Source organism: Schistocerca cancellata, chromosome 5 (genome assembly GCF_023864275.1).
Source record: "Schistocerca cancellata isolate TAMUIC-IGC-003103 chromosome 5, iqSchCanc2.1, whole genome shotgun sequence".
NCBI lineage: Eukaryota > Metazoa > Arthropoda > Insecta > Orthoptera > Acrididae > Schistocerca > Schistocerca cancellata.
The window spans coordinates 34,654,987-34,679,950 of NC_064630.1; the positions used below are offsets into that span (position 1 = coordinate 34,654,987).

General features: G+C 46.4%; 1 protein-coding gene across 1 annotated transcript in view; it reads right to left on the reverse strand.

The window, feature by feature from the left end:
* LOC126188350 (titin homolog) overlaps positions 1-24,964 on the reverse strand; it is a 1,721,077-nt gene that overhangs the window by 99,010 nt on the left and 1,597,103 nt on the right. The window contains exon 49 of the mRNA XM_049929949.1: positions 1,382-1,544. Within this exon, the coding sequence (XP_049785906.1) occupies positions 1,382-1,544 (163 nt within the window). The remainder of the gene's footprint in view (positions 1-1,381; positions 1,545-24,964) is intronic.

The following is a 24,964-nucleotide window of genomic DNA, read 5'->3' on the forward strand; positions in this document are numbered from 1 at the left end:
ACGACGCGAACCACCGCCCCAACAAAAACTCACTACTGGATAGAGACGCTACTCATTACGCTAATCCAACAACACACTTCGTGCTCTTAGCCATTATGTGTTACCCCGTGCTAAAAACGTTAATCGTACATAATCATGTTACTAGTTGAAATTTAACTATAGCAAATTGTACCAAGAACAATACGTTTTGGTTGGATCTTCAGTGTGTCCCTGCCTTCAAATAGCATTACTCTCATAGTACGCAACTTACAATAATTCTTTTGTTACGAATGTGATCTTTCTCATTATTCTATTGGAACGAATAACACAACTAACAACAGGTTTTCCGGTGAGTCTCAATTTGCTGGTGCTCAGAAACGGCATATATACATGTTGTTGTTGTTGTTGTTGTTGTTGTTGAGGTCTTCAGTCCTGAGACTGGTTTGATGCAGCTCTCCATGCTACTGTATCCTCTGTAAGCTTCTTCATCTCCCAGTACCTGCTGCAGCCTACATCCTTCTGAATCTGCTTAGTGTATTCTTGGTCTCCCTCTACGATTTTTACCCTCCTCGCTGCCCTCCAGTACTAATTTGGTGATCCCTTGATGCCTCAAAACATGTCCTACCAACTGATCCCTTCTTCTAGTCAAGTTGTGCCACAAACTTCCCTTCTCCCCAATTCTATTCAATACCTCCTCATTAGTTACGTGATCTACCCATCTAATCTTCAGCATTCTTCTGTACCACCACATTTCGAAAGCTTCTATCCTCTTCTTGTCTAAACTATTTATCGTCCATGTTTCACTTCCATACATGGCTACACTGCATACAAATACTTAGAGAAACGACTTCCTGACACTTAAATCAATACTCGATGTTAACAAATTTCTTCAGAAACGCTTTGCTTGCCATTGGCAGCCTACATTTTATATCCTCTCTACCTCGACCATCATCAGTTATTTTGCTCCCCAAATAGCAAAACTCCTTTACTACTTTAAGTGTCTCATTTCCTAATCTAATTCCCTCGGCATCACCCGACTTAATTCGACTACATTCCATTATCCTCGTTTTGCTTTTGTTGATGCATATATACATACAGGCTTGAAATGAATGCCACAACTCTGTACTGGAGGGAGACGGCGTGCGTGTGACGTAGGTGGCGTTATGTCATCTCATTGGTCAACGCTCAGACGCACGCTCAGAATATCTGACATGCCAGATACTGCTCTGCACGTTCGGAAAGACTCCCGAACGTGCTATTCCACGCTATGACGCCAGAAACTCGGCACGCTCAACGTTCGGATGCACGGTCCGTGTGCCGACGGCTTAAGAAACAAATTCTATGCTGGAAATGTAAGCGGCGAGCTGTGAGTGTGGGCTGAGCCGCGCAGCCGGTCCCTTACCTTCCACGGCGAGCGAGGCGTAGTGGCAGTCCTCGCCGAGCGCGTTGGCCACGCACACCACGTACTTGCCGCTGTCGTCGGCCGTGATGCGCGACAGCGTCAGCCGCGACTCGCCGGCCGCCGTCTCGATGCTCAGCCTGCCGCCCGCCGACAGCTCCCGGCCCTGCGCACACACACTAGAGATGGGGGATCCGCTCCTGAACTGATACATAGAGTTGAATCTTTCAAAGGAGTGAACAATCAGTGATTCAGAAAAAAAGAACTGTAGCTCCAAACGTTTCCCACAGCAGAAAGAGAGAGAGAGAGAGAGAGAGAGAGAGAGAGAGAGAGAGAGACGGAGCATATCAGCAGCGCCTCTGCTGGTCAGAGCACAGTGCACGCCACACAACACAGCCAGCGCCGGCCTCTGCCCTGCTTCTACCTTGGCTGCCTGCATTGTGCAGTGCCCCATTGGATTTTGTGTTTCACATATGCCGTGCCGTCTCTGTGCTTCCTCTGCCACGTGCAGTGTCTGGCGCAGCTTAACTTAGCATCGCACTCTGTCGGCGATCGTTTCAGTCGCACGTCCTGCCCTCTGGGCAGTTTATGCGAGCAACAGGACAGAGAGCCTCCTAGCGGAGAACATAGGAACTACTTCCAACAACCTGCTCGCAAGAGAACGGACGATTTGTCTCGGAGCGGGTGACTGGTGGCCGTTCACCGCTCCCCCCACCCTCGGAACTCGCCCGCTCAATGCTCATCCCACCGTTCTCGACTCTAGTCAGAGCGTTGAGCAAAGCAACTCAGGTGTCACTCTGGTCTCTGCCGTCTTAGCTCACGCAGTAATACAGCTCGCGGCTCGACCTGCTCGACTCAGTGCTTCTGCATCGGAGTTCGTCTCTACTGGATATTGTTCTTTGTAGTAATACCGCTATGTATATTACATTATTATGTTATGTATACATCATTTATTTTTATTTGTTTAAACTGATCAGATTAGGTTCCTGATGACTCCTCTTACTATAGTATTTTTATTATGGACACTCGAATTTAAGCTTTAATTACGAGCGAACCGATAAACGTATCGCAAAATGTGATACACCAGTATTTTCCTTGTTTTATTCTGCGTAAGGCTATATGCAGCACTTTCGTCTTACAGTCAAATTTATATATTTTTCTTATTCTGGTATGGATTTTGCGATTTTAGGCGTCTTCGTTCACTTTAAAAATATATGGCATGCGATGTATTTGTATGAGGTTAATGAAATTTTAATACATTATAGCCAAATATATTGTTAATGTAAATCTCAAGTTGCAACATTTTCCGATCACCCAAAAAACCACGATAGTGCAAAATAAATCAATAATCAAAAACTTTGCCATATTGTGGAAATTTCAATAAACAATACAAAATTCTTACTCATTATCCGTGTTACTTCAAAATAGGATCAAATAAGATCAAAATACAGGTATAGTACTGGAATAAATCAAGTTTAAAGGGCAATGTGCCTTCCATTTATTTTCTATTGTAAATGAGTGGTGAGTCATGAAAAAGAGCTAATTCATTTCAGGGAGTGAACAGTTCTGATCCGATCTCTGAAAAGAACAGTTTTGCCCATCTCTAACACACACACGCACACACATGTTCACACACATGCGCACGTGAGCTCTCCTCACTCTGCTGACAATGCGCCGGCTAGCACACCGCGAGCCGGTGTGCGCGGATGAGCCAAAACATTACGGACACTGCTCCATCTTTGGAACTAAATACAGTGACTAAGTTTCCACAGATATGTGGGACCCCGTAACTGCGCACAGAGCACGCAGTTCTCGTAATGTAGGAGCCCGGGGTTCGCGACCCGCTGCTGGCTCCCGGTGGCGTTCCGGATACAGGGTGGCGCACGAAATGTGTTACCGATTGTTTCTTTCACAATTTACGACGCACATTAGATATCCCGCTGGGATCTCTACAGCAGTACCAGCAGAGCTTGGAAAAACAAATGAGTTACGAAATGACGTGTAATTCACGATACTGCCGCTAGGTGACTAGTAAGCAGCAATGGCTGGAAGTGGAAGACTGACGACACAGCAACGATCGGTAATTGTGTTGCTTTTTCGTGAAACGAAAAGCCTTGTTGTGACTCAGAGGCGTTTTCGACAACAGTTTAACACACGATGGGTCCCTTGCAAGAAGACCATCCATAGGTTGTACGATAAATTTGTAAAGGAAGAAACAGTATCGCAAGCGAAGCGACCTCGTCCTAAGCCTGTTTGTTCGCCGGAGAATATTGAAGCGGTACGAGTTGCTGTACAGGGAAGTCCCGGGAAATCGTATAGAAAGGCAGCAGTGCAACTCGGAATATCCAGACCTCCATATGTACGCATACAAGATGACCTGTGCACAGAAGCTCACTGAAGAAGACAAGCAGCAGAGACTACTGTTTGCTCAGGGCTCAGGGGGCGGAGGGTAGGGAAGAAACTCTCAACAACGTTTGGTTTTCAGACGAGGCGCCTTTTCATTTAGACGGTGTGGTTAACAAACAAAATGTACGCTTTTGGGCCACTGAAAACCCACAAGTGTTTCATGAACGACAACATTATGCTCCGAGGATTACAGCGTGGGCAGCAATTTCCAGTCACGGACTTATTGGACCCTTTTTCTTTGAAGAAACTGTGAATAGCGAGCGTTATTTGAGCATGCTTCCCAATAGATTCATTCCACAACTTCTTGCTGCTGCCTTGCCATTCAACACTCAGTAGTTCGTTCAAGATGGAGCAAGGGCACATACTGCAAACACTGTCTTGGAGTTTTTACACGAGCATTTCGACATGCGGATCATTTCACTCAGGTTTCCAGGCCGCTTCAATGACGGACAAAAATTGCCCCCCCCCCAATAGTCCAAACCTCAATCCATGTGACTTTTTTCTTTGGGGGTACCTAAAGGAAAAAATTTTCCCGAAACGTCCACGTTATTTACTGGAGCTCAGAAGACTTACTCTTCAAGCTTGCAGTGAAATTACGGAAGACATGTGCCGTAGGCTAATCACTAACTTCAGTGTTCGTTTGAAGGAAGTTAGGAAACGAAATGGTGGGCATATTGAGCATGTGCTGAGTTAGAACAAATCTCCATGGACGGCTCCTCATTGTAGTATATGTTCCTTTCAGATTGAATTGACAATAAAGTTTATATTCAAAAACAATATGGTAACACATTTCGTGCGCCACCCTGTATGTTCCACAGGGTTCACGTCGGCCAGATTTGGTGACTGAAACGTCTATGTGACTTCACCGTAGTGTACCTTGTGACACGGGTAGTTATCCTGCTGGAAGATGTAACTCCTGGAAAATACCATCGCCATCGGGGGAGACGTCGAGTGTGGAGGGATGCAGGTAGTTCGCAGTAAAGTCCGTCTAGTCCACAGCTGCTGTGGGTTACTACGACAGGTCCTGTGAGAGTCCTGGTGAATACCCCCCCCCCCCCTCCCATATCGTAAATCTGCCCCTTCTTACCTGGACTGTCTGGAGATGACTGTCGACTGGCTACAACAAGAAATGTGATTCATCCGAGCAGCCAACATGTTTGTTTTGGTGCAGGTCCAATCTCGATGACCTAAGGGTCAACACGAGATCACACAAACATCGTGTGCTGCGGGGTTCCGTGTTCAAAAATGCGCACTGAATCGTCACCTGTGAGACACTGGCGCCTGCACCAGCGTTGTGCTCTGTCGCCAGATGTGTCACAGATCGCCGACTATCCTGCTCTATAGAATTGACACGCCTCCAGCCTCCGTGTTCTGCGATGATCTGTCGATGTCCAACGCCCCATCGCCTACTCGTGATTTCATAGTCCTTCGAGCACTTTCATAGAGCTCACGGAAGCAGCACGCGAACAACTGACTAGCATCGGTATTTTCGAGATGCGCTTTCCCAGGTGCTGGCTGGGCCACAACCATCTGCGCTTTTTGAAAGTTGCTTGCTCCAGTAATTTCCTCGTCTCCGGCCATATCGTCACTAAACGATTTTCCATTCATCACTGCCCCGCTTACATACTTTCCCCAGTGTGTCACGTGCTGATGATGCCATCTGGTGGCGTTCAGTATCACAGTGGGCAGTAACGTAATATTTTGGCTTATCTCTGTGTATCTCACAGCATACTAACATAGGTTTAAGCAGCATCTTGTTCCTAAAAAATTGTTAATGATTTATTTGCAACAGTGTAAGAAGCTTCCTAGACAAACAACTAAAAATTAATTATTGTTAAACTGGAATAATTTGACATTTACACTGACAAATTTTATTTGAAATAACTAATATAGGAACAAATAAAGAAGTTGAGAACAGTTGTTATCAAAAAAGACAGACACCGGGAGACGGCACAGAGGTAAGGCACCAGGGAGCGACCGTTCAAATCCTTGTAACACCGAAAATGCAGGATACATGGCACGCGCTACCGATATATAATTTTTTTAATTGTATTTAAGTATTTGTAATTTAAATGCTTTCTTTTAATAAGTAAGCACACTGTTTCACTGTATGTGTACATTTAGGTAGAAGTCTGTTGAAGTTTCATTGTTTTTATCTGTGATTTATTGTGAAACTTATAAGCTCTGGGAAAAAGCCAAAGGAATTGTTATTTGTATCGACTAGCAACGATAATAGCAGTGCTTGTGCGTTGTAATATCTTTGGGGTGGGGGGTTGTGGCTCAGGGCGCGCGGAGAGAGGGGGAGACGGGTTACAGAGCCTGTAGTGTGCGGAGGTGTGGTGTTAACGCTCTCGCAGCAGAGAGTACCATTTTCGGCAGCATCATGTACGCGCGCCGCCAGATGTCTGGAGCAGGAGTACGGACAATGAACGGGCGGAAGAGGCTGTATTAATTACGATTGCCCGTTCCTATAATTAGCCGTGGCTCCACTATATGCTACCGTCTTCAACAACAGCAGCAGTTCCAGCAACACAGTTTCGTCGTCGGCTCCGAGTTTCGTCGTATGCACAGCACTGAAGTAAGACTGTTCATTGGTAGAAAGTATTAACGGCTAACCCAGCAGCACAACTGAATGTGATTTGATTGATAAGATTTATTTAAATAATAATCAGTTAAACTCAGGGCGATGGTGTCCTCACTGCCCCCAGACATTGTTACCAAGCGGGACCCTTGTTCCCTTTTTTCCCCTAATATGCTAAATGAGTGACACAAGAAACAAATTGAATAGTTACAGCCAGTTCATTAATGAATAAATTCTGTTTTAATAATTTTAGCCTCAGTCTACTTTCAATTAACTTTTGTACGACAGAGGCTTCAGTATGTGACTAAAGTAAAGCAATTTCATTTTTCAAGTTTGAGAATCAATCATTGGAAAAAATCCAAATCTAAAGAAATGCACGAATTAAGAGTGTGGAAGTTTTATTTATTTTACATATAGCTTGGAGCATATGACTGTTTGGTTTGGTACGTATTCTAGTATTTAATTCTGTTCAAGTCAGTAAAAAAAGACACAGTTGTTCAGACAATAATATGAAATCCAATTTGCAAAATAAGTACGGCAAAGTAAAAAGTGCTTGCTTTTTTTTCTAAATTTCTTTGATGATGTTATGCTGAGGTCACTGAAAGTCATTGTTCACGTAACGAAGTTCAGTACTAACATACAGTTTAATTGCATATTTTCAAATCATTACTCGATTGCCTTTTTCAAAATTTAATGCCAAACATAACGTAAGAGTGACTACTCAGTTTTCTTTATCATTATATACTCACTTAAAATTACTGTCAAAAACGTGACAACCTTCAGTTGTCACGTCAGTGTTAAATAATGCATGTTTTTCTTGCCCATCATCTTGTACAGGATTTTGGATGTAAATTGCCCTAGTGGGCTGGCGACCGTTAATTATTTCCTTTTCGTTCATTAGTGTAACTTTTGGATTCATGATCAGTGGTATCCCTTTTCTGTCCAGTGTTGCCCGTGAGTGAATGCACAAAAAACTTTCATTTTCCAAATTATAGCCCTGTTCGGTTTAATTACTTTTAATTTTAGTAGACTTTCCATTAGAAGGGTCGGTTGTACACTTTCCTCCTACTCATCGGTATCACTTCTTCGGGAAAGATAGACTTATAGAATTAGAAAAAAAACCATTAGGCATACACGCGATCCACGGTCATATTTTATATCGCAAGCAGGATAGGCCGATTATTAAGACGGAGGTTACACCCTGTCACGAAATACAGATTAAAAATTTTCGTGGTTTCTCTAAATCACATAAGCAAATGCCGGCGTTGCTTGATAGAAAAGAATACAAGTGATATACTTTCTCATCCCTTCTCAATCCGCGCTCATGCTCTGTCTTTTGTTGCGCACCGAAAAGTTCGGCACTCGAGTTGTAAAATTTTCAAAAATTTAATTGCGGCTTGTGCCAGGCAATAGAGGCCAGCTCGGTTGGTGTGCTAATCAAGTCGGCCACTGGGCAGTACTGCCGACATTACGGCGGACGAGTCTGAGACACGGGCCTCGGGCGGAGTGAGCAGAACAGCTAACACTGCAACACAGTAGAACCGAGGGCGTGCTTGCGTGCTGGCGAAAACTCACACGTTACATTGCAAGCATGACCGAGCCTAGCAACGGGTGGTCGGTGTGGAGCTTGTCCCTTCCCCCCCCCCCCCCCCCCCCCCCCCGGCCCTCCCTGCCTTCCCCACTAGGATTGGGTCAGAAGTGTAGCAATAAGTGTACAAATGATCAAGCCTAGAGGTTCAAGGTATTAAGTCGTGCCACCATTCTGTCTGCGTCTCGAGCTCGAGAAAATGATGGTCTGTCGAGTTTCAGAGAAATCACGACTAACACTTGGAGTTCTGCTGGCTGCCTGCTCTCTGATCAATTTGTCCAATTTCGGCCGAGTCGTGCCAAACCTGTGGAGTAGCAGACCTGGGCTTGGGATGTGGGAGGCTGATGTGAAGCCAGCCTCCACCTTCTCAGGGATATCAGCCGGCGGAATGCAAGCCGTCTAGAATCCGGCTGGGGTAGGCGCGCCCTCACCGCCTCCTAACCGCCTAGACGTCATCGACCCCTGGTGGGTGACCAGTGTGCCTTGCTGCTCAGTTTCTTCCTTCTGGAGTCGGCTGTCACATCCAACCGCAGACATGTGGACCACGAGTACGCGCGGGGTGCACAGCCGGCCGAACTCCGGAGGCCCGCTTCTTCGCCGGGTAGCAGCTGCCCACGACGCGGGGCTACGGATGTCACACACACACACACACACCACGGGGGCCTCAGCAGTTCAGCACGTTCCGCAGCCGGCTGCGCTGGCTCGCTCGCTGTACATTGCTGCTGCAGATAAACACTTGTTAATGCTACCACTGTGCGCCCCAGCGTAAAGGCCTCTGTCGCAGCATCCTGACGCGTAACGGCCCCGAACAGGTCGGATCGCGACTCTATAATGACCTCATTGTCGACGGGAAGTCAAACCCTAAGTATCCGTCCTTCTAACTACAGGACTGTCAGAGATGCATACACGGCGGTCGACTTCGAAGGCATTATAGACTGTGTCCAACCTCCTACTGGACAAGTGTGCGGATGGAAATGGACCGTGTCTTTTTTCGAAGGAACCAGTGACACATTCTGTGGTGTCATCGCCAGACACCACACTTGCTAGGTGGTAGCTTTAAATCGGCCGCGGTCCATTAGTACATGTCGGACCCGCGTGTCGCCACTGGCAGTAATTGCAGACCGAGCGCCACCACACGGCAGGTCTAAAGAGACGTACTAGGACTCAGCCCAGTTGTACGGACGACTTTGCTAGCGACTACACTGACGAAGCCTTTCTCTCATATGCCGAGAGACAGTTAGAATAGCCTTCAGCTAAGTCCATGGCTACGACCTAGCAAGGCGCCATTAACCATTTCTAGAGAGAGTCTCACTTGTATCATCAAGAATGCTGTACACGAATGATGGATTAAAGTTAAGTATTACAGCAGCTACGTACTTTTCTTTATAGCATTCATTACGTATCCTGTTTCAGACCTAACGCCAGCCGGCGTGTGTAAACGCGTGCCTTTCGGTTACCCGTCACTGTGGACTGGCTGTCTTGTCAGTCCACTACACATTCCACTTAAGTATGGAGAGCCTGATGGGAATTTGAGACCTGCTCCTCCCTAAAACGAGTCGACAAGAGGAATACGAGTAGTAGCTAAAAGTCAAGGCGTCACTGGTGGCGAAGATGAAAGTGTGAGCACTGTGGTCTCACGTGCAGGGGTAGTGTCGCACGGAGCGTCAATAACATGTACTTAATGTATAAACAACAGATACTTGTAACGCACTTGTGTGCTTGCGTATCTGTGTATCGTACTCAAAGTGAACGGAGATGCGAGTAAAGTAACAAACAACAAATAGGCACCGTTATGTTTGTTGTACGCACTATCCCAATTCGCGTAGGACATGTAATTGCAATACGAGTTCCAAACATTTAGGGTCGATTATTACACAGATGGCAAAGCACGCCAGACTGCCGTTATGCGAAAAGGAAGGAATTGTATCGAGCAGCAAACGACGACCGTTGTGGACTAGCAGGACAACGCGGACACCGCCCCAGTGGTAAAAGTTTGTGTGACTGAACTAACGTCTCCATTATGAGTAAACCCAATCGAAAACGCAGATCTCAACATGCCACTGATGTAAGAGGTGAACGTCGATTACCATGATGCATAAAGACAGGGCGAGATGCACGAATGGTACAGCCTAGAGATGGAATAAAGCGGGCAGAAATCAGTGAACAACTGGTCACTGACATACAGCATTTAGAATGAGGCAGGTGGCGTCCTATATCCGGGACAGCGAAAACGCATCAACGGAAAATTCTTGAATTCACTGGGCTGCTGGTGGTTGCCGACGGCTCCCCAATGAATCACGCTTTGTGATTCACGGGGCGGACAGCCATCATCTAGTCCGGCGGCTAACGAAGTAGGCCGAGCATTCTGCACCGATTTCCGGAAGAAGTAAAGGCAGTGCGACCGTGCTTAACGCCTGCGAAATGCTTCTGTGTTGACCTCTACTACGATTCTTGCACGATTTCACTGTGATTCCCTCATCGGAAAGCGCAAACGGTAGCTCTGACGAGAATCGGATCGTTCAGCGAAACAGTCGCCTTTGCTACACTGCTAGAAACGAAATGAGGTCGCTTCCACATTTCGAGGAACTCATTGACCTCGATAACTAAATAAATTGTAGGATTCGTCGTGTTAGTCACATTTTACTTTATTTTAAGAGCTAATTGGTTTCGGCTTTACAGCCATCATCAGATCTTAGAAAGCAGTCACGCAGAGAACGCACAGTGGTTGACTTTACGACTACGTGTGCACTGCGTTGCCGCTTTCTTAGAGCTGGTGATCGCCGTAGCGCCAAAACCGGATACGTATTCAAAGAAACTAAAGTGCGACCAAGACTGCCAGTTCTACGACTATTAATACTCTCAAATGTCTTAAATAATTGTAATCTCTAACGGTCGAATTCCTCCTATCTTAAATCAGTCTGCCATTAGTGGGACCACGTCAGTTGTGGTATCTTTTCTGTTAAACCACGCATCCTTCAGCGGCTGCGGGAAACACTGCAGACATCATGACTCCAGATATCCGAGAATGCCGATCAGCATGTGAACGACTCAATCCCAGTCGACCATCTGCAGCGTGTCCTGCTAAAGACATCTAGGCTGGGTGCTAGTATGTGCACTCAATGCTGTCACCCTAATGCGTACTTCCGACGTCACGGATAAAAGTGTCCGCCCCTGGTAGCTGAGTGGTAGCCGGCACGGATGCTCAGCGTGTTCGGTCAGAGGGTTAGCTGCCCTCTGTAATAAAAAAACTGAGTTAATGGATCAAGGAACAAACTAAACGGCTGTCATCGGACGTCCGCAACGAACAAATCAATGAACAATGCAGAACAAAAATGAAATGAAACAAAGTGGTCAGCGCGACGAAATGTCGTGCCTGACGGCCCGGGTTCGATTCCCGGCTGGGTCGGAGATTTTCTCCACTCAAGGACTGGGTATGGTGTTGTCCTAATCATCATCATTTCATGCCCATCGACACGCAAGTCGCCGAAGTGGCGCCAACTCGAAAGACTTGCACCAGGCAAACGGTCTACCCGACGGGAGGCCCTAGCCACACGGCTAGGATAAAAGTTTTACAGAGAGTAGTTACTTCATCTTAACGGATAGCTTCCAAAAGAGCGGATATGTACTTTCGACATAATGAACTAGTGACTAGTCGACAGTCTAAATACTTTGTAAATGTTTAGTTAGTTTCAAGTGTGGACTCTGACTAGTTTACAAATAAAATACATTTCCGAGGTAGAGCATCCACCTACAAACGACACACAATCGTTAATATACTTCGATACGTACAGAAACAATCACCGAAATGTCATTCGGTAGTGGGTCGGAAGTAAGCGGTGATAATATCCGACACGAACTACACGATTTCCCCAAGAGAACTGGTTCACCCTATAATTCCCTCACCCAATACTTTCGCTGAAGGCACACCGCAGGATATTCGAGGCTACACGCACAAAGGCAGCTGGAGCAATAGTTTCCCACCGGACTCGTATGTGGGACGAGTGGACCATTTCAGCATCCCGCCTGTTCAGATTAAGGGTTTCTGTGGTTTCCTTAAACCGCTTGTGGTGAAAGCGCGACGATTTCTGTCACTGGACTATGGAGATTTCCTTTCCACGTCCCTGAGTAGCTACAAGAGTGTTCTGCCCCTACTGATGTCAGTATTGGCTATATATTAAAGTCTGACACTTCTTCCTTCCTCTTCTACTGGGTCACGGCATCGTACAGCATGAGTCATCAGGGCATGAAAAGTCTTCCTAGTGTCACTCACTTCTGTGACGTCAGCCCATATAAGGAGCTAAATTTTGTTTACGAAAATAAAGCGTTGTGTCTGCCATACTACATAGTAGTAGATATTAAACCATTGTGTTTCTCTCTGATGACATGATGGTACAGGAATCCCTATACGTCAGAACTCTAAGATCTCTGGTACGCTGAGAAATGGCGCAGTCGCCAGTCATGTCGACGTCGACCAGATGTTAAAAACTAACGTATTTTCAATGAAATATATTTCTTTTCTACTCCGTGACAGACATCCTGATTTATGCTTTCCTTTGTATCGACGAAAGGCCACGGTTGTTCCCGTGCTGCACGCTTTTCGATCGGAGTGAGTGCTCTTTCTGGAGTAACCACTTCGTCGAGTGGTGCTTACGGTTTTCTGATAATAAATGTTCAAATACATCGTGTAACCTGGACATTTATTAATTATTTCTGTAGGTCGCAGTGATCTTGAGACTGGTCACTTTAGGAATGAGAACTCACTATCGCGATTCTGTCTCACTATGAAACCGGCTACATGTAAGCGCGGGTATTTTAGAAGGACTGAAAACGCTGTGAAATTAGTTGTTACAATACTGGTTCAGAACTATTGACAATAACTGAAGTCTATGGCGTGTATAACTAGTCTCTGACGTCATCTTAGAAGGGAAGCGTATGCCCTACGAGTTACCAGCCTGGGTCATCTTTGTGGTACATACCGTACTCAGATACGACGTGCTGTTGTAGTAAGGCGAGCTTCTGTAGCGTTTTCGAGAGAGCAGGCATCAGAGTCTTACGTACGGCGGCATTAGTGCAACCGGTAAAGTCGGCAGACTGCTTGTACTGTGTTCTAGTTTAGTCTCCGATCAAACGCTCTTGTACCACTACGTCTTATTTTTTTCGGAAAAGGTAATAATATTAATAAAAATAATAAGAATAGTAGTGGTAATGATAGAAGAATATGAGTGGCGAGATATATTCAAGATATAATAAATATGCGTGACACCGTAGTGTCTGCCTTGGTATACGTACCTCTATAGCCGAGTCCTAAACTTTCTGAAGCGAATGCAGAATACTTGTACATGTAGGGCAAGAGGTGAAGACTGCATTACACTTCGCTCCTTCGTACTGCCATCGTGTAAAACGTCCAGTTAGAAATGAAATGTGCGTATTGTTTCTCATGGTGCTATCATAAATCCAACCCTAAGCGCTGTCACCCAATAAGTGGTGACAGAATGGAAAGTATCATACGTCACTGCAATAACTTTTTAATTCGCGCACGGTATAACGTTAAATAAACGTCCATTCGATAGCGGTTCCTCGATACGAATTAATACCCTACTGGCCATTAAAATTGCTACACCAAGAGGAAATGCAGATGATAAAAGGGTATTCATTGGACAAATATATTATACTAGAACTGACATGCGACTACATTTTCACGCAATTTCGGTGCATAGATCCTGAGAAATCAGTACCCAGAACAACCACCTCTGGCCGTAATAACGGCCTTGATATGCCTGGACATTGAGTCAGAGAGAGCTTGGACGGCGTGTACAGGTACAGCTGCCCATTCAGCTTCAACACGATACCACAGTTCATCAAGAGTACCGACTGGCGTATTGTGAGGAGCAAGTTGCTCGGCCACCATTGACCAGACGTTTTAAATTGCTGAGACATTTGGAGAATGTGCTGGCCAGGGCAGCAGTTGAACATTTCCTGTATCCAGAAAGGCCCGTACAGGACCTGCAACATGCGGTCGTGCATTATCCTCCTTAAATGTAGGGTTTTGCAGGGGTCGAATGAAGGGTAGAGCCACGGCTCGTAACACATCTGAAATGTAACGTCCACTGTTCAAAGTGCCGTCAATGCGAACAAGAGGTGACGGAGACGTGTAACCAATGGCACGCCATACCATCACGCCGGGTAATATCCCAGTATGACGATGACGAATACACGTTTCTAATGTGCGTTCACCGCGATGTCGCCAAACAGGGATGCGACCATCATGATGCTGTAAACAGAACCTGGATTCATCCGAAAAAATGACGTTCTGCCATTCGTGCACCCAGGTTCGTCGTCGAGTGCACCATCAGAGGCGCTCCTGTCTGTGATGCAGCGTCAAGGGTAACCGCAGCCACGGTCTCCGAGCTGATAGTCCATGCTGCTGCAAACGTCGTCGAACTGTTCGTGCAGATGGTTGTTGTCTTGCAATCATCCCCATCTGTTGACTCAGGGATCGAGACGTGGCTGCACGATCCGTTACAGCCATGCGGATAAGATGCCTGTCATCTCGACTGCTAGTGATACGAGGCCGTTGGAATGCAGCACGGCGTTCCGTATTACCGTCCTGAACCCACCGATTCCATATTCTGCTAATAGTCATTGGATCTCGACCAACGCGAGCAGCAATGTCGCGATACGATAAACCGCAATCGAGATAGGCTACAATCCGACCTTTATCAAAGTCGGAAACGTGATGGTACGGATTTCTCCTACTTACACGAGGCATCACAACAACGTGTCACCAGGCAACGCCGGTCAACTGCTGTTTGTGTATAAGAAATCGGTTGGAAACTTTCCTCATGTCAGCACGTTGTAGGTGTCACCACCGGCGCCAACCTTGTGTGAATGCTCTGAAAAGCTAATCATTTGCATATCACAGCATCTTCTTCCCGTCGGTTAAATTTAGCGTCTGTAGCACGTCGTCTTCGTGGTGTAGCAATTTTAATGGTCAGTAGTGTATTATTAAAGATATTGGTCCTTTCCGAGGAAACGTGAGGGAAGAAGAGTCTGCTGGATGATTAGAACAGAAGAATGAGGACACTGGGAGGCGGCTGGCTGAGGGCTGCACTGACGCCGCTACTCGACGGCTGACGGTCTCTCGCGGTACTCGAGAGGCTCGCAAAACTTTGTACATCGATCTCTTCAAAATGGTTGAGAAGCACAGCGTAGTAGGGCAGAATCTGTAAACATGTAGGCCTAGGTGTGTACTACAGTAGTGCGAGTGATGAGGAAGATTGGTCATCGCTTGGGTGTGCACTTCCCTCGCTTCGTTGTAAGAAACGGGACGTGCTTCGGAGAACAATTGCTGGCAACCGGCAAAACGCATTCCACCTCGAGCTGGTGCTGACGTCACTGGTGATGCCGCAAGGTCGCCGCAAACACCGCTCAGTGCCTCCGTTCCGCGAAGCGCTCCAGCTGTTCCGCAGAACGCGGCGCGGGTGTGTTGTGAAAACAGCGCGCGGCCGGCGGCCGGCTACGTGTCCCGCAGCGCCGCGGCCCCATCTGTCAGCGAGAGCCGCCCACGCGGGGGTCGCCGGCGTCCATCTGTCTGCGTGAGCGAGCGAGCGAGCGAGCGAGCGAGGGTGAGATCAGCCAGTTAAGGCGCAGCCGCCGCCGCCGCCGCTGCCCAAAACAAGTGCCGCCCTGCGCCTCTGGTCACGTACGCCGCTCGCCGCTGGCCGACTTCGCGGCGGCGCTCCTCGCCGATTGTCACGTGCCCACTGTCCGGGTGCTACGCCTCTCGCATGGCAGTTTCGCTCCGTTTGTCGGGCGGCAATAGGGCTTTATCTACGAAGATTGCCCAGAAAGTAATGCACCGCATTTGTTTTCTTCAACAATTCATCATTGAACACAACGAGAATTACACACACGAAAGAATGGTGTTCAATCTACACACCATGATTTTCCACGTATTCTCCATCCCGTTCTATGATCTTCCTCCAGCGCAAAACAAGGACATGGCTGCCCTGTCCTGGCGGCGGAGCCAGTGCTTCACTGTCTGAATCACCTGCCCATAGTCCACGAAAGTCGGCCGTGGTGGCCGAGCGCTTCTAGGCGCTACAGTCTCGAACCGCGCGACCACTACGGTCGCAGGTTCGAATCCTGCCTCGGGCATGGATGTGTGTGACGTCCTTAGATTAGTTAGGTTTGAGTAGTTCTAAATTCTAGGGGAGTGATGACCTCAGAAGTTAAGTCCCATAGTGCTCACAGCCATTTGAACCATTTTTTAGTCCGCAAAATGTCTTCCATGAATGGCATTCCTTAACTACCCAATCCACCGAGAAAATCCGCGTAACCCTACAGCACTGTATCTGCGATACGTGCGTGCATGTATCGACAAATAAACGTTCATTTCCTCACAGTTTCTCACTATATCTCATCACGAATTTGAACAAAACCTTCTGAGTGATTTAGGCAATTTTGTATTTGCTCCAGTCACACATTTGACCCGGAAAAGCCACGATATGAGAAATGACTAAAACGAAGGCCGGCCAGAGTGGCCGAGCGGTTCTAGGCGCTACAGTCTGGAACCGCGCTACCGCTGCGGTCGCAGGTTCGATTCCTGCCTCGGGCATGGGTGTGTGTGACGTCCTTAAGTTAATTGGTTTAAGTAGTTCTAAGTTCTAGGGGAGTGATGACCGCAGCAGTTAAGTCCCATAGTGGTCAGAGCCATTCGAACCATTTTTGAACTAAAACGAAGAATCTGTTCATTTAAAATGAATTGAAGTGGAATTTCATTTATTTTAAAGCCTTAGGCGTATCTGCTTAAAGAGTTGTTTTTTCGAGAATTCAACTCTCATCTCGTAAACGTTATAGTATTTGCACCTAGAGTCAACAGATAAGTCGAGAGTACAGCGTCTGAGCAGCAGGCAAATGTAAAGAGATGTAAGTCATGGAGCATGGGTGATATTTCTTCGTCGTTAAGATTACGGAACAGTCCAACAATAAAACGTTTGCGACGTTTTTGTTACGCATTAGTACTGAAAAGGGGGTGAAATCAGAGAAACATTTGGCATTTCTTCAACCGCCTTAACATTTCCGTTCCGGAACTGCTGCATACCTCCTTAAATAAACGCTTACGAATATGTTAATAGAATGTAACGGCCCGTTAGACGCCGCCTGCCAGCAAATATGGGCAGTACGGTTTTGACGTTTCCTCTGACCAGGCTCGGCGTGCAGCGACAAAGAAATTTCTCACTCGCTTAAAATATGTTTTAGATACATTACCAGGAAGTAAACATTCCATGTAGGAAAAGTACGATTCAGTAAACAGTAATGGAATAAACTAAATTCTCAGGCTTGCTGTTTCTACTGCAACTGAATGCTCTGCGGTGATAAAGCGTAAGAAAGCTATCACGCAACTTGGAGAGAGTAAAATATACAATTAATAACAGACACCCGTTCGCGTGACTTCTTATCTGATACATTTATAGTTGAAATTATATTTACAGATTACAAAAGTTCTCCTGTATAGGGTTATTAGCACGTTCGAAGTGTCTGTAGCCTTGTGGGACGAACATTTTCGTGTACAAGTTGAAATTTTGTGCGATCATTAAGAGCCGCACGGATACTCGCCGTAGGGAGGACAGTTAATTTGGAGAGGAGGCACCGTGGCGCTGCTGCCAGTTCGCTGATGGATTTTACGACGATTCAGTGATGACTTAATTTTCAATTTTTTGTGAAGTAAGAAGCAAAGTAAGATGTTTTTGCTATCGAGACAAGTATTACTCTGTCAGCAGAATGTGACTGATTCATAAAAAATAACCTTGTAGGTTCCCGTGAGTCATTTCGTGTTGTACGCCATGTTCTGTTTGTGGCAGGCGCAGGAGAAGGTTTCCTTGCGCCGACCCGGCGTTCTTGTCACTTTCCACTCATCAGAGATAATTGATTTGATGCCGATTAAGCTACTGAAGCGTTCCGAAATCACAGCGATTAACAGCGTCTGCAATAGCTGACGTCATAGGCATATCGGAGGAAAGAGCGTGGTACACGAGGAATCTGTGATGAAGCTCTAAGCAAGATGGGTGCCATAACTGCACATACAAACCAAAATCGAATGCGACAAAATAGTTATGCCGTTTTAAAAACAACAGCACAACGAGAGACGTTCAGTATGTAATGTAACACATTTTTTTCTGAAATCAGGTTGAATTTTTTCAGGATTCCAGCACACAATATTATTCCCCACTCTTTTGGCTACGAAATCCTATTTTTCAACATATTTTCTGTCGAATGCGACAACCTTACAACACCTTACTGGGAGAGGGTGTATGCCCGCGTGGTATTGCTGTACTGGTCGACATCGACGCCAACGTCTTGCTGCATCAACAACCTCCCCGTGTTCCAAGTACCGCTTCCCGCAGATTGCATTCTTCATTGGGCCAAAGAGATGGAAGTTGGAAGGGGCGAGATGCGGGCTGTATTGTGGATGAAGAAGGACAGTCCGAAGAAGTTTTGTGAGCTACTCTCGGGTAGGCAGACTTGTGCGAGGTTTTGCGTTATCATGGAGAAGGAGAAATTCGTTTGCATTTTTGCGGCGGCGAACACGCTATAAAAGAAAATGCCGTGTGGCTAGGGCCTCCCGTCGGGTAGACCGTTGGCCTGGTGCAAGTTTTTCGATTTGACGCCACTTCGGCGACTTGCGTGTCGATGGGGATGAAATGATGACGATAAGGACAACACAACAGCCAGTCCCTGAGCGGAGAAAATCTCCGACCCAGCCAGGAATCGATCCCGGGCCGTTAATTATGACATTCCGTCGCGCTGACCACTCAGCTAAATATATAGTTCAAATGGCTCTGAGCACTATTGGACTTAACATGTGAGGTCACCAGTTCAATTGAACTAGAACTACTTAAACCTAACTAACCTCAGGACATCACACACATCCATGCCCGAGGCAGGATTCGAACCTGCGACCGTAGCAGTCGCGCGGTTCCGGACTGAAGCGCCTAGAACCGCTCGGCCACCGATCCCGGCCCACTCAGCTACCGGGGACGGACGAAGAACACGCTGAAGTCGTATCTTCAATTTCAGTACACTTAAGAGTTGATCGCTGCACCACGAGGGAGGACACCAAACAGAATAATCCCTTCAGAGTCCCAGAGAACCGTGTGCAAGAGCATATCGGCTGAGGGTGCGGCTTTGAACTTTTTCTTCGAAGGACGGGTGGTGTGGCGCCATCCTATGGAATCCCGTTTTGTTCCAGGTTCGAAGTGACGAACACATTTTTCGTCGCCTGTGATGATGTGCGACAAAAAAAATTGCTCGGATCAGCGTCGTAAAGCGTGAGCAATTCGGCACATATGGGCCTTCGCTGCTCTTTATGGTCTTACGTTAGACGGCGAGGAGTGCAGCGGGCACCTTTGGGTACCCCAGCTAGTGGACGGGTGTGTCAGCACCACCAACAGAGACGTCCAGCGAGGTGTCAGACTGTGATCCATGGATCACGTCGAATGAGAGTGTCCGCACGTTCTAGCATAGCACGAGTCACAGCTGTGAGCGTCCGGCCGGCGCACCGGAGATCGGACATGTTCGTGCGACCTTGTTACGACGATGACAGACGCCTCGCCCAACAACTCACCTTGCTTTTGTTCAATGGTAGATGTCCGTATACATTCTGCAAGCGCCTATGGATACGTCTGATGTTTTCGCTTCCACCAAAAGAAACTCAATGTCAGTTCTCTACCTGGAACGCACCTCCGTACAGAAGCAATTTAGAAGGCTACGAATAGCACCAAAACATACTGCGCGAAACTATAGGGGCTGGAGCGGGAATATTCCACGATGTTCCACAACAAATTCTGCATTTTTTCAGTCTACGTTGGCCGAGAAAAAATTACGTTGCATTACTTATGGAACGCCCCCCGTAATTTCGTGGGCCATTCTGTTACTGTGTTTAAGGCTAGAGATGAGTTGCCGATTCCCGCCACCGAAGTCTAGGAGGATGCAGGTGAGGGGGGGGGGGGGAGGGCCGGGGGGGGGGGGGACATCGAGCCACGCGCCCACCACTGGTTCTTCTTGTTACTAGGCTACTTGCCCATACCTACCGTACAGGTTTCACGTGACTCTACATATAATAACCTGTCACGACTTATACGCTAAATGACTTGGTCAAGGAAGTTGTTGTGGAAGGTCTGTATTGCTGCTTGGGTCACTTTTGCCATCTTTTCTGAGGCGTCTATCGTGGCTATTGTTTGTTGTGTCCTGGGTCTCATGTCAGGCATATCCTCACGTCCGTTTACGTACTGAGAGTTCAGGACCTTTGACATCGAGTGTGCAGTGCTGTTGATTGCTTCCCGTGCTGGTTCGTCTCTAATCGTGTTGTTAGTCGTTTGCTCTAGGTGAGACGTGTACAGTGTGTTACAACGTGCTCTGGGGAACGTCCCTCCCCACAAGTGCCCAGCCGCGTGGGGTAGTCGTGCGGTCTAGGGTACCATGCACGGTTCGCGCGGCTGCCCCCGTCGGAGGTTAGAGTCCTGCCTTGGTCATGGGTGTGTGTGTGCTGTCCCTACCGTAAGATACTTTAAGTTAGATTGAGTAATGTGTAAGGCTAGGGACCGAGGACCTCAGCACTTTGGTCCTATAGAGCTTACCACAAATTTCCAAATTTTTCCCACAAGTGCATTTTTCCCTCTCACTGAGATGCATGCGGTGTAAATGCATTCGATGAGGTCCATGTCCAGTCAGGAAGTGGACCATGCCTCTGCTTCAAACAATGTGACTCATTCCTAACCATTCCCTGATTTTGGGGAATAAGGTATAAGACGTACAGCTCTTAACACTGCTATCCCATTCCCGTACTAATACGGGTGTCCAGCATGTTTCTACACCTGGTACCTCAGACCCGCTTGTGCTGTTGATCTGTAAGTGTAGTCATTTCATGTACTCCATATGCACAGTTGCAATAATAAATGTTTAGTGAATTGGAAATGTAATCTTTTTCCCGGCAGTATGTGTATGGTACGTTTTCAGTGTGTACTGTACAGACACAGGAAGATATTTCCCCTCCGGCGATGGTCAGAAAACGGTTTCGAAGTCGCATTTTCGAAGGAGCTTCGCGATCTTCGCTGGAAATGGCCCCACATAAGGAAAAACAGGGAGTGTCTTGTGGCATTCAATTTCTTCCTGGTTTCTTGCATCTTTTCTTCCCTCGAACACCCTTCTTATCTGTGTGAGGTAACGTGCGACTTGTGGTGCCCTGGAAATATTATATGTTCGGAGTTGGGGCAGCCGCACAGGGCGCTTGTCAAAGCCGCGGCCCGGCAGCAAACACTTGGTGGCAAACGTTAGCCAGACGAGAGAGGTAGGCCAAGCGCATGGTCCAGCCGCGTGGCTGGGAATTCCGCTGTGACGAGGACGGTGCTTTGTGTCGATGAAAGAGAGTTGTATGCCGAGACTGCCAAAGATAGCGGACTTTGTGAAACCTTAATGGCAGACATTTCACAGTTCATATAGAAATTAATAGTAGCCAGATGAATAGTGATACCTCAAAAATAAACATGTACATTACTATTATTTGAACCACGATTCTGATGGTGTAATCAGATTTTCAATATCACCATTAGTTTAAAGTTTAGTATCTGACGGTAAATTATACAAGTAACACCCAGCAACGAATTTCGAAAATTTAAACGCTTCATCCGATTTCGTCGATCGATGTGTCTTTAGAAACCTATTAGTGTAAACCTAAATTGGTATAAATTACAGGCATGTAACTTGAGTAGTACATGCGTTATTGGAGGTCAAAGTGGTCGATTACTATCGATGGCGTCAGGCCTTAAGTAAGCTACGCGAAAAAACGGTAGCAGCATGCTTATAAATATGTTTATTCGTCTATGTCTTTGTTTATATCAGATATATACTATTCATGAAGAAATTGGTTAAATATTTACTGTGTTTTAGAATGCACAGAGACATGAGGCTACTGGCCTACCTTTTGTTCTGTTCCTTTGATATATGTTTATTTAATTTGTTTATGTATCTAATAATGTGTGTTAGAGCGTGTTTGTGGTCCAGCCGTAGGAATATTTATATAATTTCAAGTTATTTAAATGTAAATCCAGTACTTGGAATGTGTTTCATTATTTTTTGTGTGGGAGCGTTGGGATGAAGACATGGCGCGAGCGATCTAGCCAATCACAGCGCTCGTGATTGGGGAGACTGGATGGAAGCGAGTTCGGGTGAAGAGTGCTGCGAGTACGCGGGAGAGGAGACGGGAAGTGCTGGACGCGACGGCGCGTCGGACGCACAGTTGCGGCAAGGACTTGGAGACTGGACCGGTTTGCGCGTAGTCGCGGCAGATAGAAATACTTCGGAGTGCCGACTTGTGCACTTGTGAGATTTCCGTGGCTTCTACAGTGAACACGTAGTCTGCGTTTAGAAGTGAATATCTCGCGAGCTGTGTTGTTGTTCATAGCTAATAACGTGCAGCAGGAATCTATTGTTTCTCTGTTATTCAACTTATATTTTATTTAGTTGCTGGACCATCGACACCAATAAGTGTTTTGCAGATATATACCGTGTAGTGTTTCCTTTCCTCCGGGTTCTGCTGTGAAAATACAAAATAGAAAATCTGATTGGGTTTTGAATTTTGATGGAATAAGTTACGGATAAGGCGGACTTCGTATTACTGATTGAGATAGTGCTGTAATTTGACCGTGAATGGCAGACCGGGTCGGCATCACTACAAAAAAGCGACTGTAAGGAAATAGCATCAGAAATAAGTTGAAATTTGCCTTACAATTCTGTTAGAAACGTAGTATTTATTATAATATAGTCTTCGTGGCTGCGTCTGGAATACTTCTTAATTTTCTTGTAGGATGTCCTTTTTCTCATTGTTTGCTGGTCCTCTGGTTCTCCGTCTGATGAAAATTTCTTTAAGTTGTCACTGTGAGGATTAATTTATAAATTTGGCGTTAACCATTTCGAATCACTACTGAAATAACTTCGTTTCGTAATATAGTTTTAATGTCCACTTAAAAGCATATTTAACACAGCGCCGAAAATACACGTCTTGAACGTATGAAGACAAGAGAGTAATCAATTAGTTGTTAAAAACAATCTCCTTCGCAAAAGTAAAAAAAAAAAGATCAAAATTACCTATAAAAATCGCTCTTCTGCATGCGCGATCGTAAATCATATCTTTGTATTGGCGGAGGCGCGGTAGTCAAAGTACCATTACAACCGCATTCTCAAAAGTACTTCTACTATCGTACTCATTATTTAAAGCCTGCAGATTTTATTTAATTGCAATCTTTCATTTATGAATTTATATGTTACATTCATAACTCGCAATTGCCGAGTGATAGAAACCTTCGACCATTCGATCCATGTGTGTATTCTTATCGTATACTGTAGACTCAGCAGTATTTCGCGTGTAATGCAGCAACTACGTATCCCAGCCCCTAGACGACGAAACCAGCCAAAACTTTTAATATATCAACGTTGAGTCGGAGGGTGAGTAGTTATTTGAAAGCCCGCATCTGGCCTTGACTGTACCCGTTTTCAAATAAGATTTCCTTCGGGTGGAGGGGCGCCATTAGTGTGAATACAGGGGATTCGGGAGTATCTGACACACTGCCAGGAGGTGGTGAGTACGACACTCGTCGAAACGCCGCAGTATGTCGACTTTGTCACGAAGCTGCTGCACATACACTGAGTCGCAAAAGTATTCGGATAGCACGTAACGGCACATAATTTTGCAGTTTGCCGCATGAACAAATACAGAAATCTGCACTTTGTAATGTATCTGGGGCTCTGGGTACGACGTCGCAACGTGAAACACGCGTCAAATACGAAGAATCGTTGTTGGACATGTGTCTGTTACGTAATATTTCCTGAAAACGGCATGGGAAGGTGCAACAAAAGTATTCGGACAAAGGCGGACAACGTGAGAGAATAGTCCACTGCGAGACGCACAGAGGGTGAAGCGACTGCAGTGTGTCCGACATTTCCGCGAGACGATAGCCATGATCAGTAAACACGTATCACGAGCCCGTGCAGGTCGGCGATGGGACGCGGAGGGATGTGTTCTACATTCGAGCAAAGGCAACTTGTCGTTTATCATTACGCGAAGGGGAAACCCTGCAGGGAAATTGCCACAATAGTGAACATGAAGAAAAGTACACTTCACGACATTCTTAAACGGTTCGAGAAAGAAGACCGATTGGAATTCCGTTGCGGTACAGGACGGCCACGGACATTTTCACTGAGAGATGAACGTGTGATTGTGCGAAAGGTACAACAGAATCCGAAAATATCTGCCACACGAATTGCAAGTGAGGTGGAGGGAGACCTCGGTATAAAAGTCCATCCCGAAACCGTGCGGAGAGTACTACGACGACCGCAGTACCGTGGTCGAGAGGCACTGCGAAAGCCATTCATAAGTGCAGTGAACCAGAAGAAACGTATGCAGTCTGCGAGGGAATACGCCGAATACGATCAGGCTCGGTGGAATCGGGTGATATTTTGCGACGAGTGTAAATTTACATCATGGCAAAGCGACGGAAAGGCAGACGTGTGGCGAAAGACCAATGAAGAGCTGAATCCCAGGAACCTCAAACCGACAGTAAAGTTTGGAGGTGGGAGCATCACGGTGTGGGGATGCATGTCAGGCAATGGTGTGGGTGATTTAGCGTTCATTGATGATACGACGAACAAGGAAGCGTATTTGAATATACTGCGAGGACATTTGAAGCAGAGTGCACGACATCTAGGTATTGCGAACAACTTTCATTTTTATCAGGATAATGATCCCAAGCATACCGCGCATATTGTGCAAATGTGGTTGCTCTTCAATTGCCCGAAAGTATTACACCCCCCCTCCCCAATCAACAGACCTTAACCCAATCGAACAGATGTGGGATAAATTGAAACGGACCCTCCGCGCGGACAACATCTTTACGAAGGAGACGTTGAAAGAGAAATTGCGCCGAGAATGGGCAAATATAGGCCCAGATTTCACGAA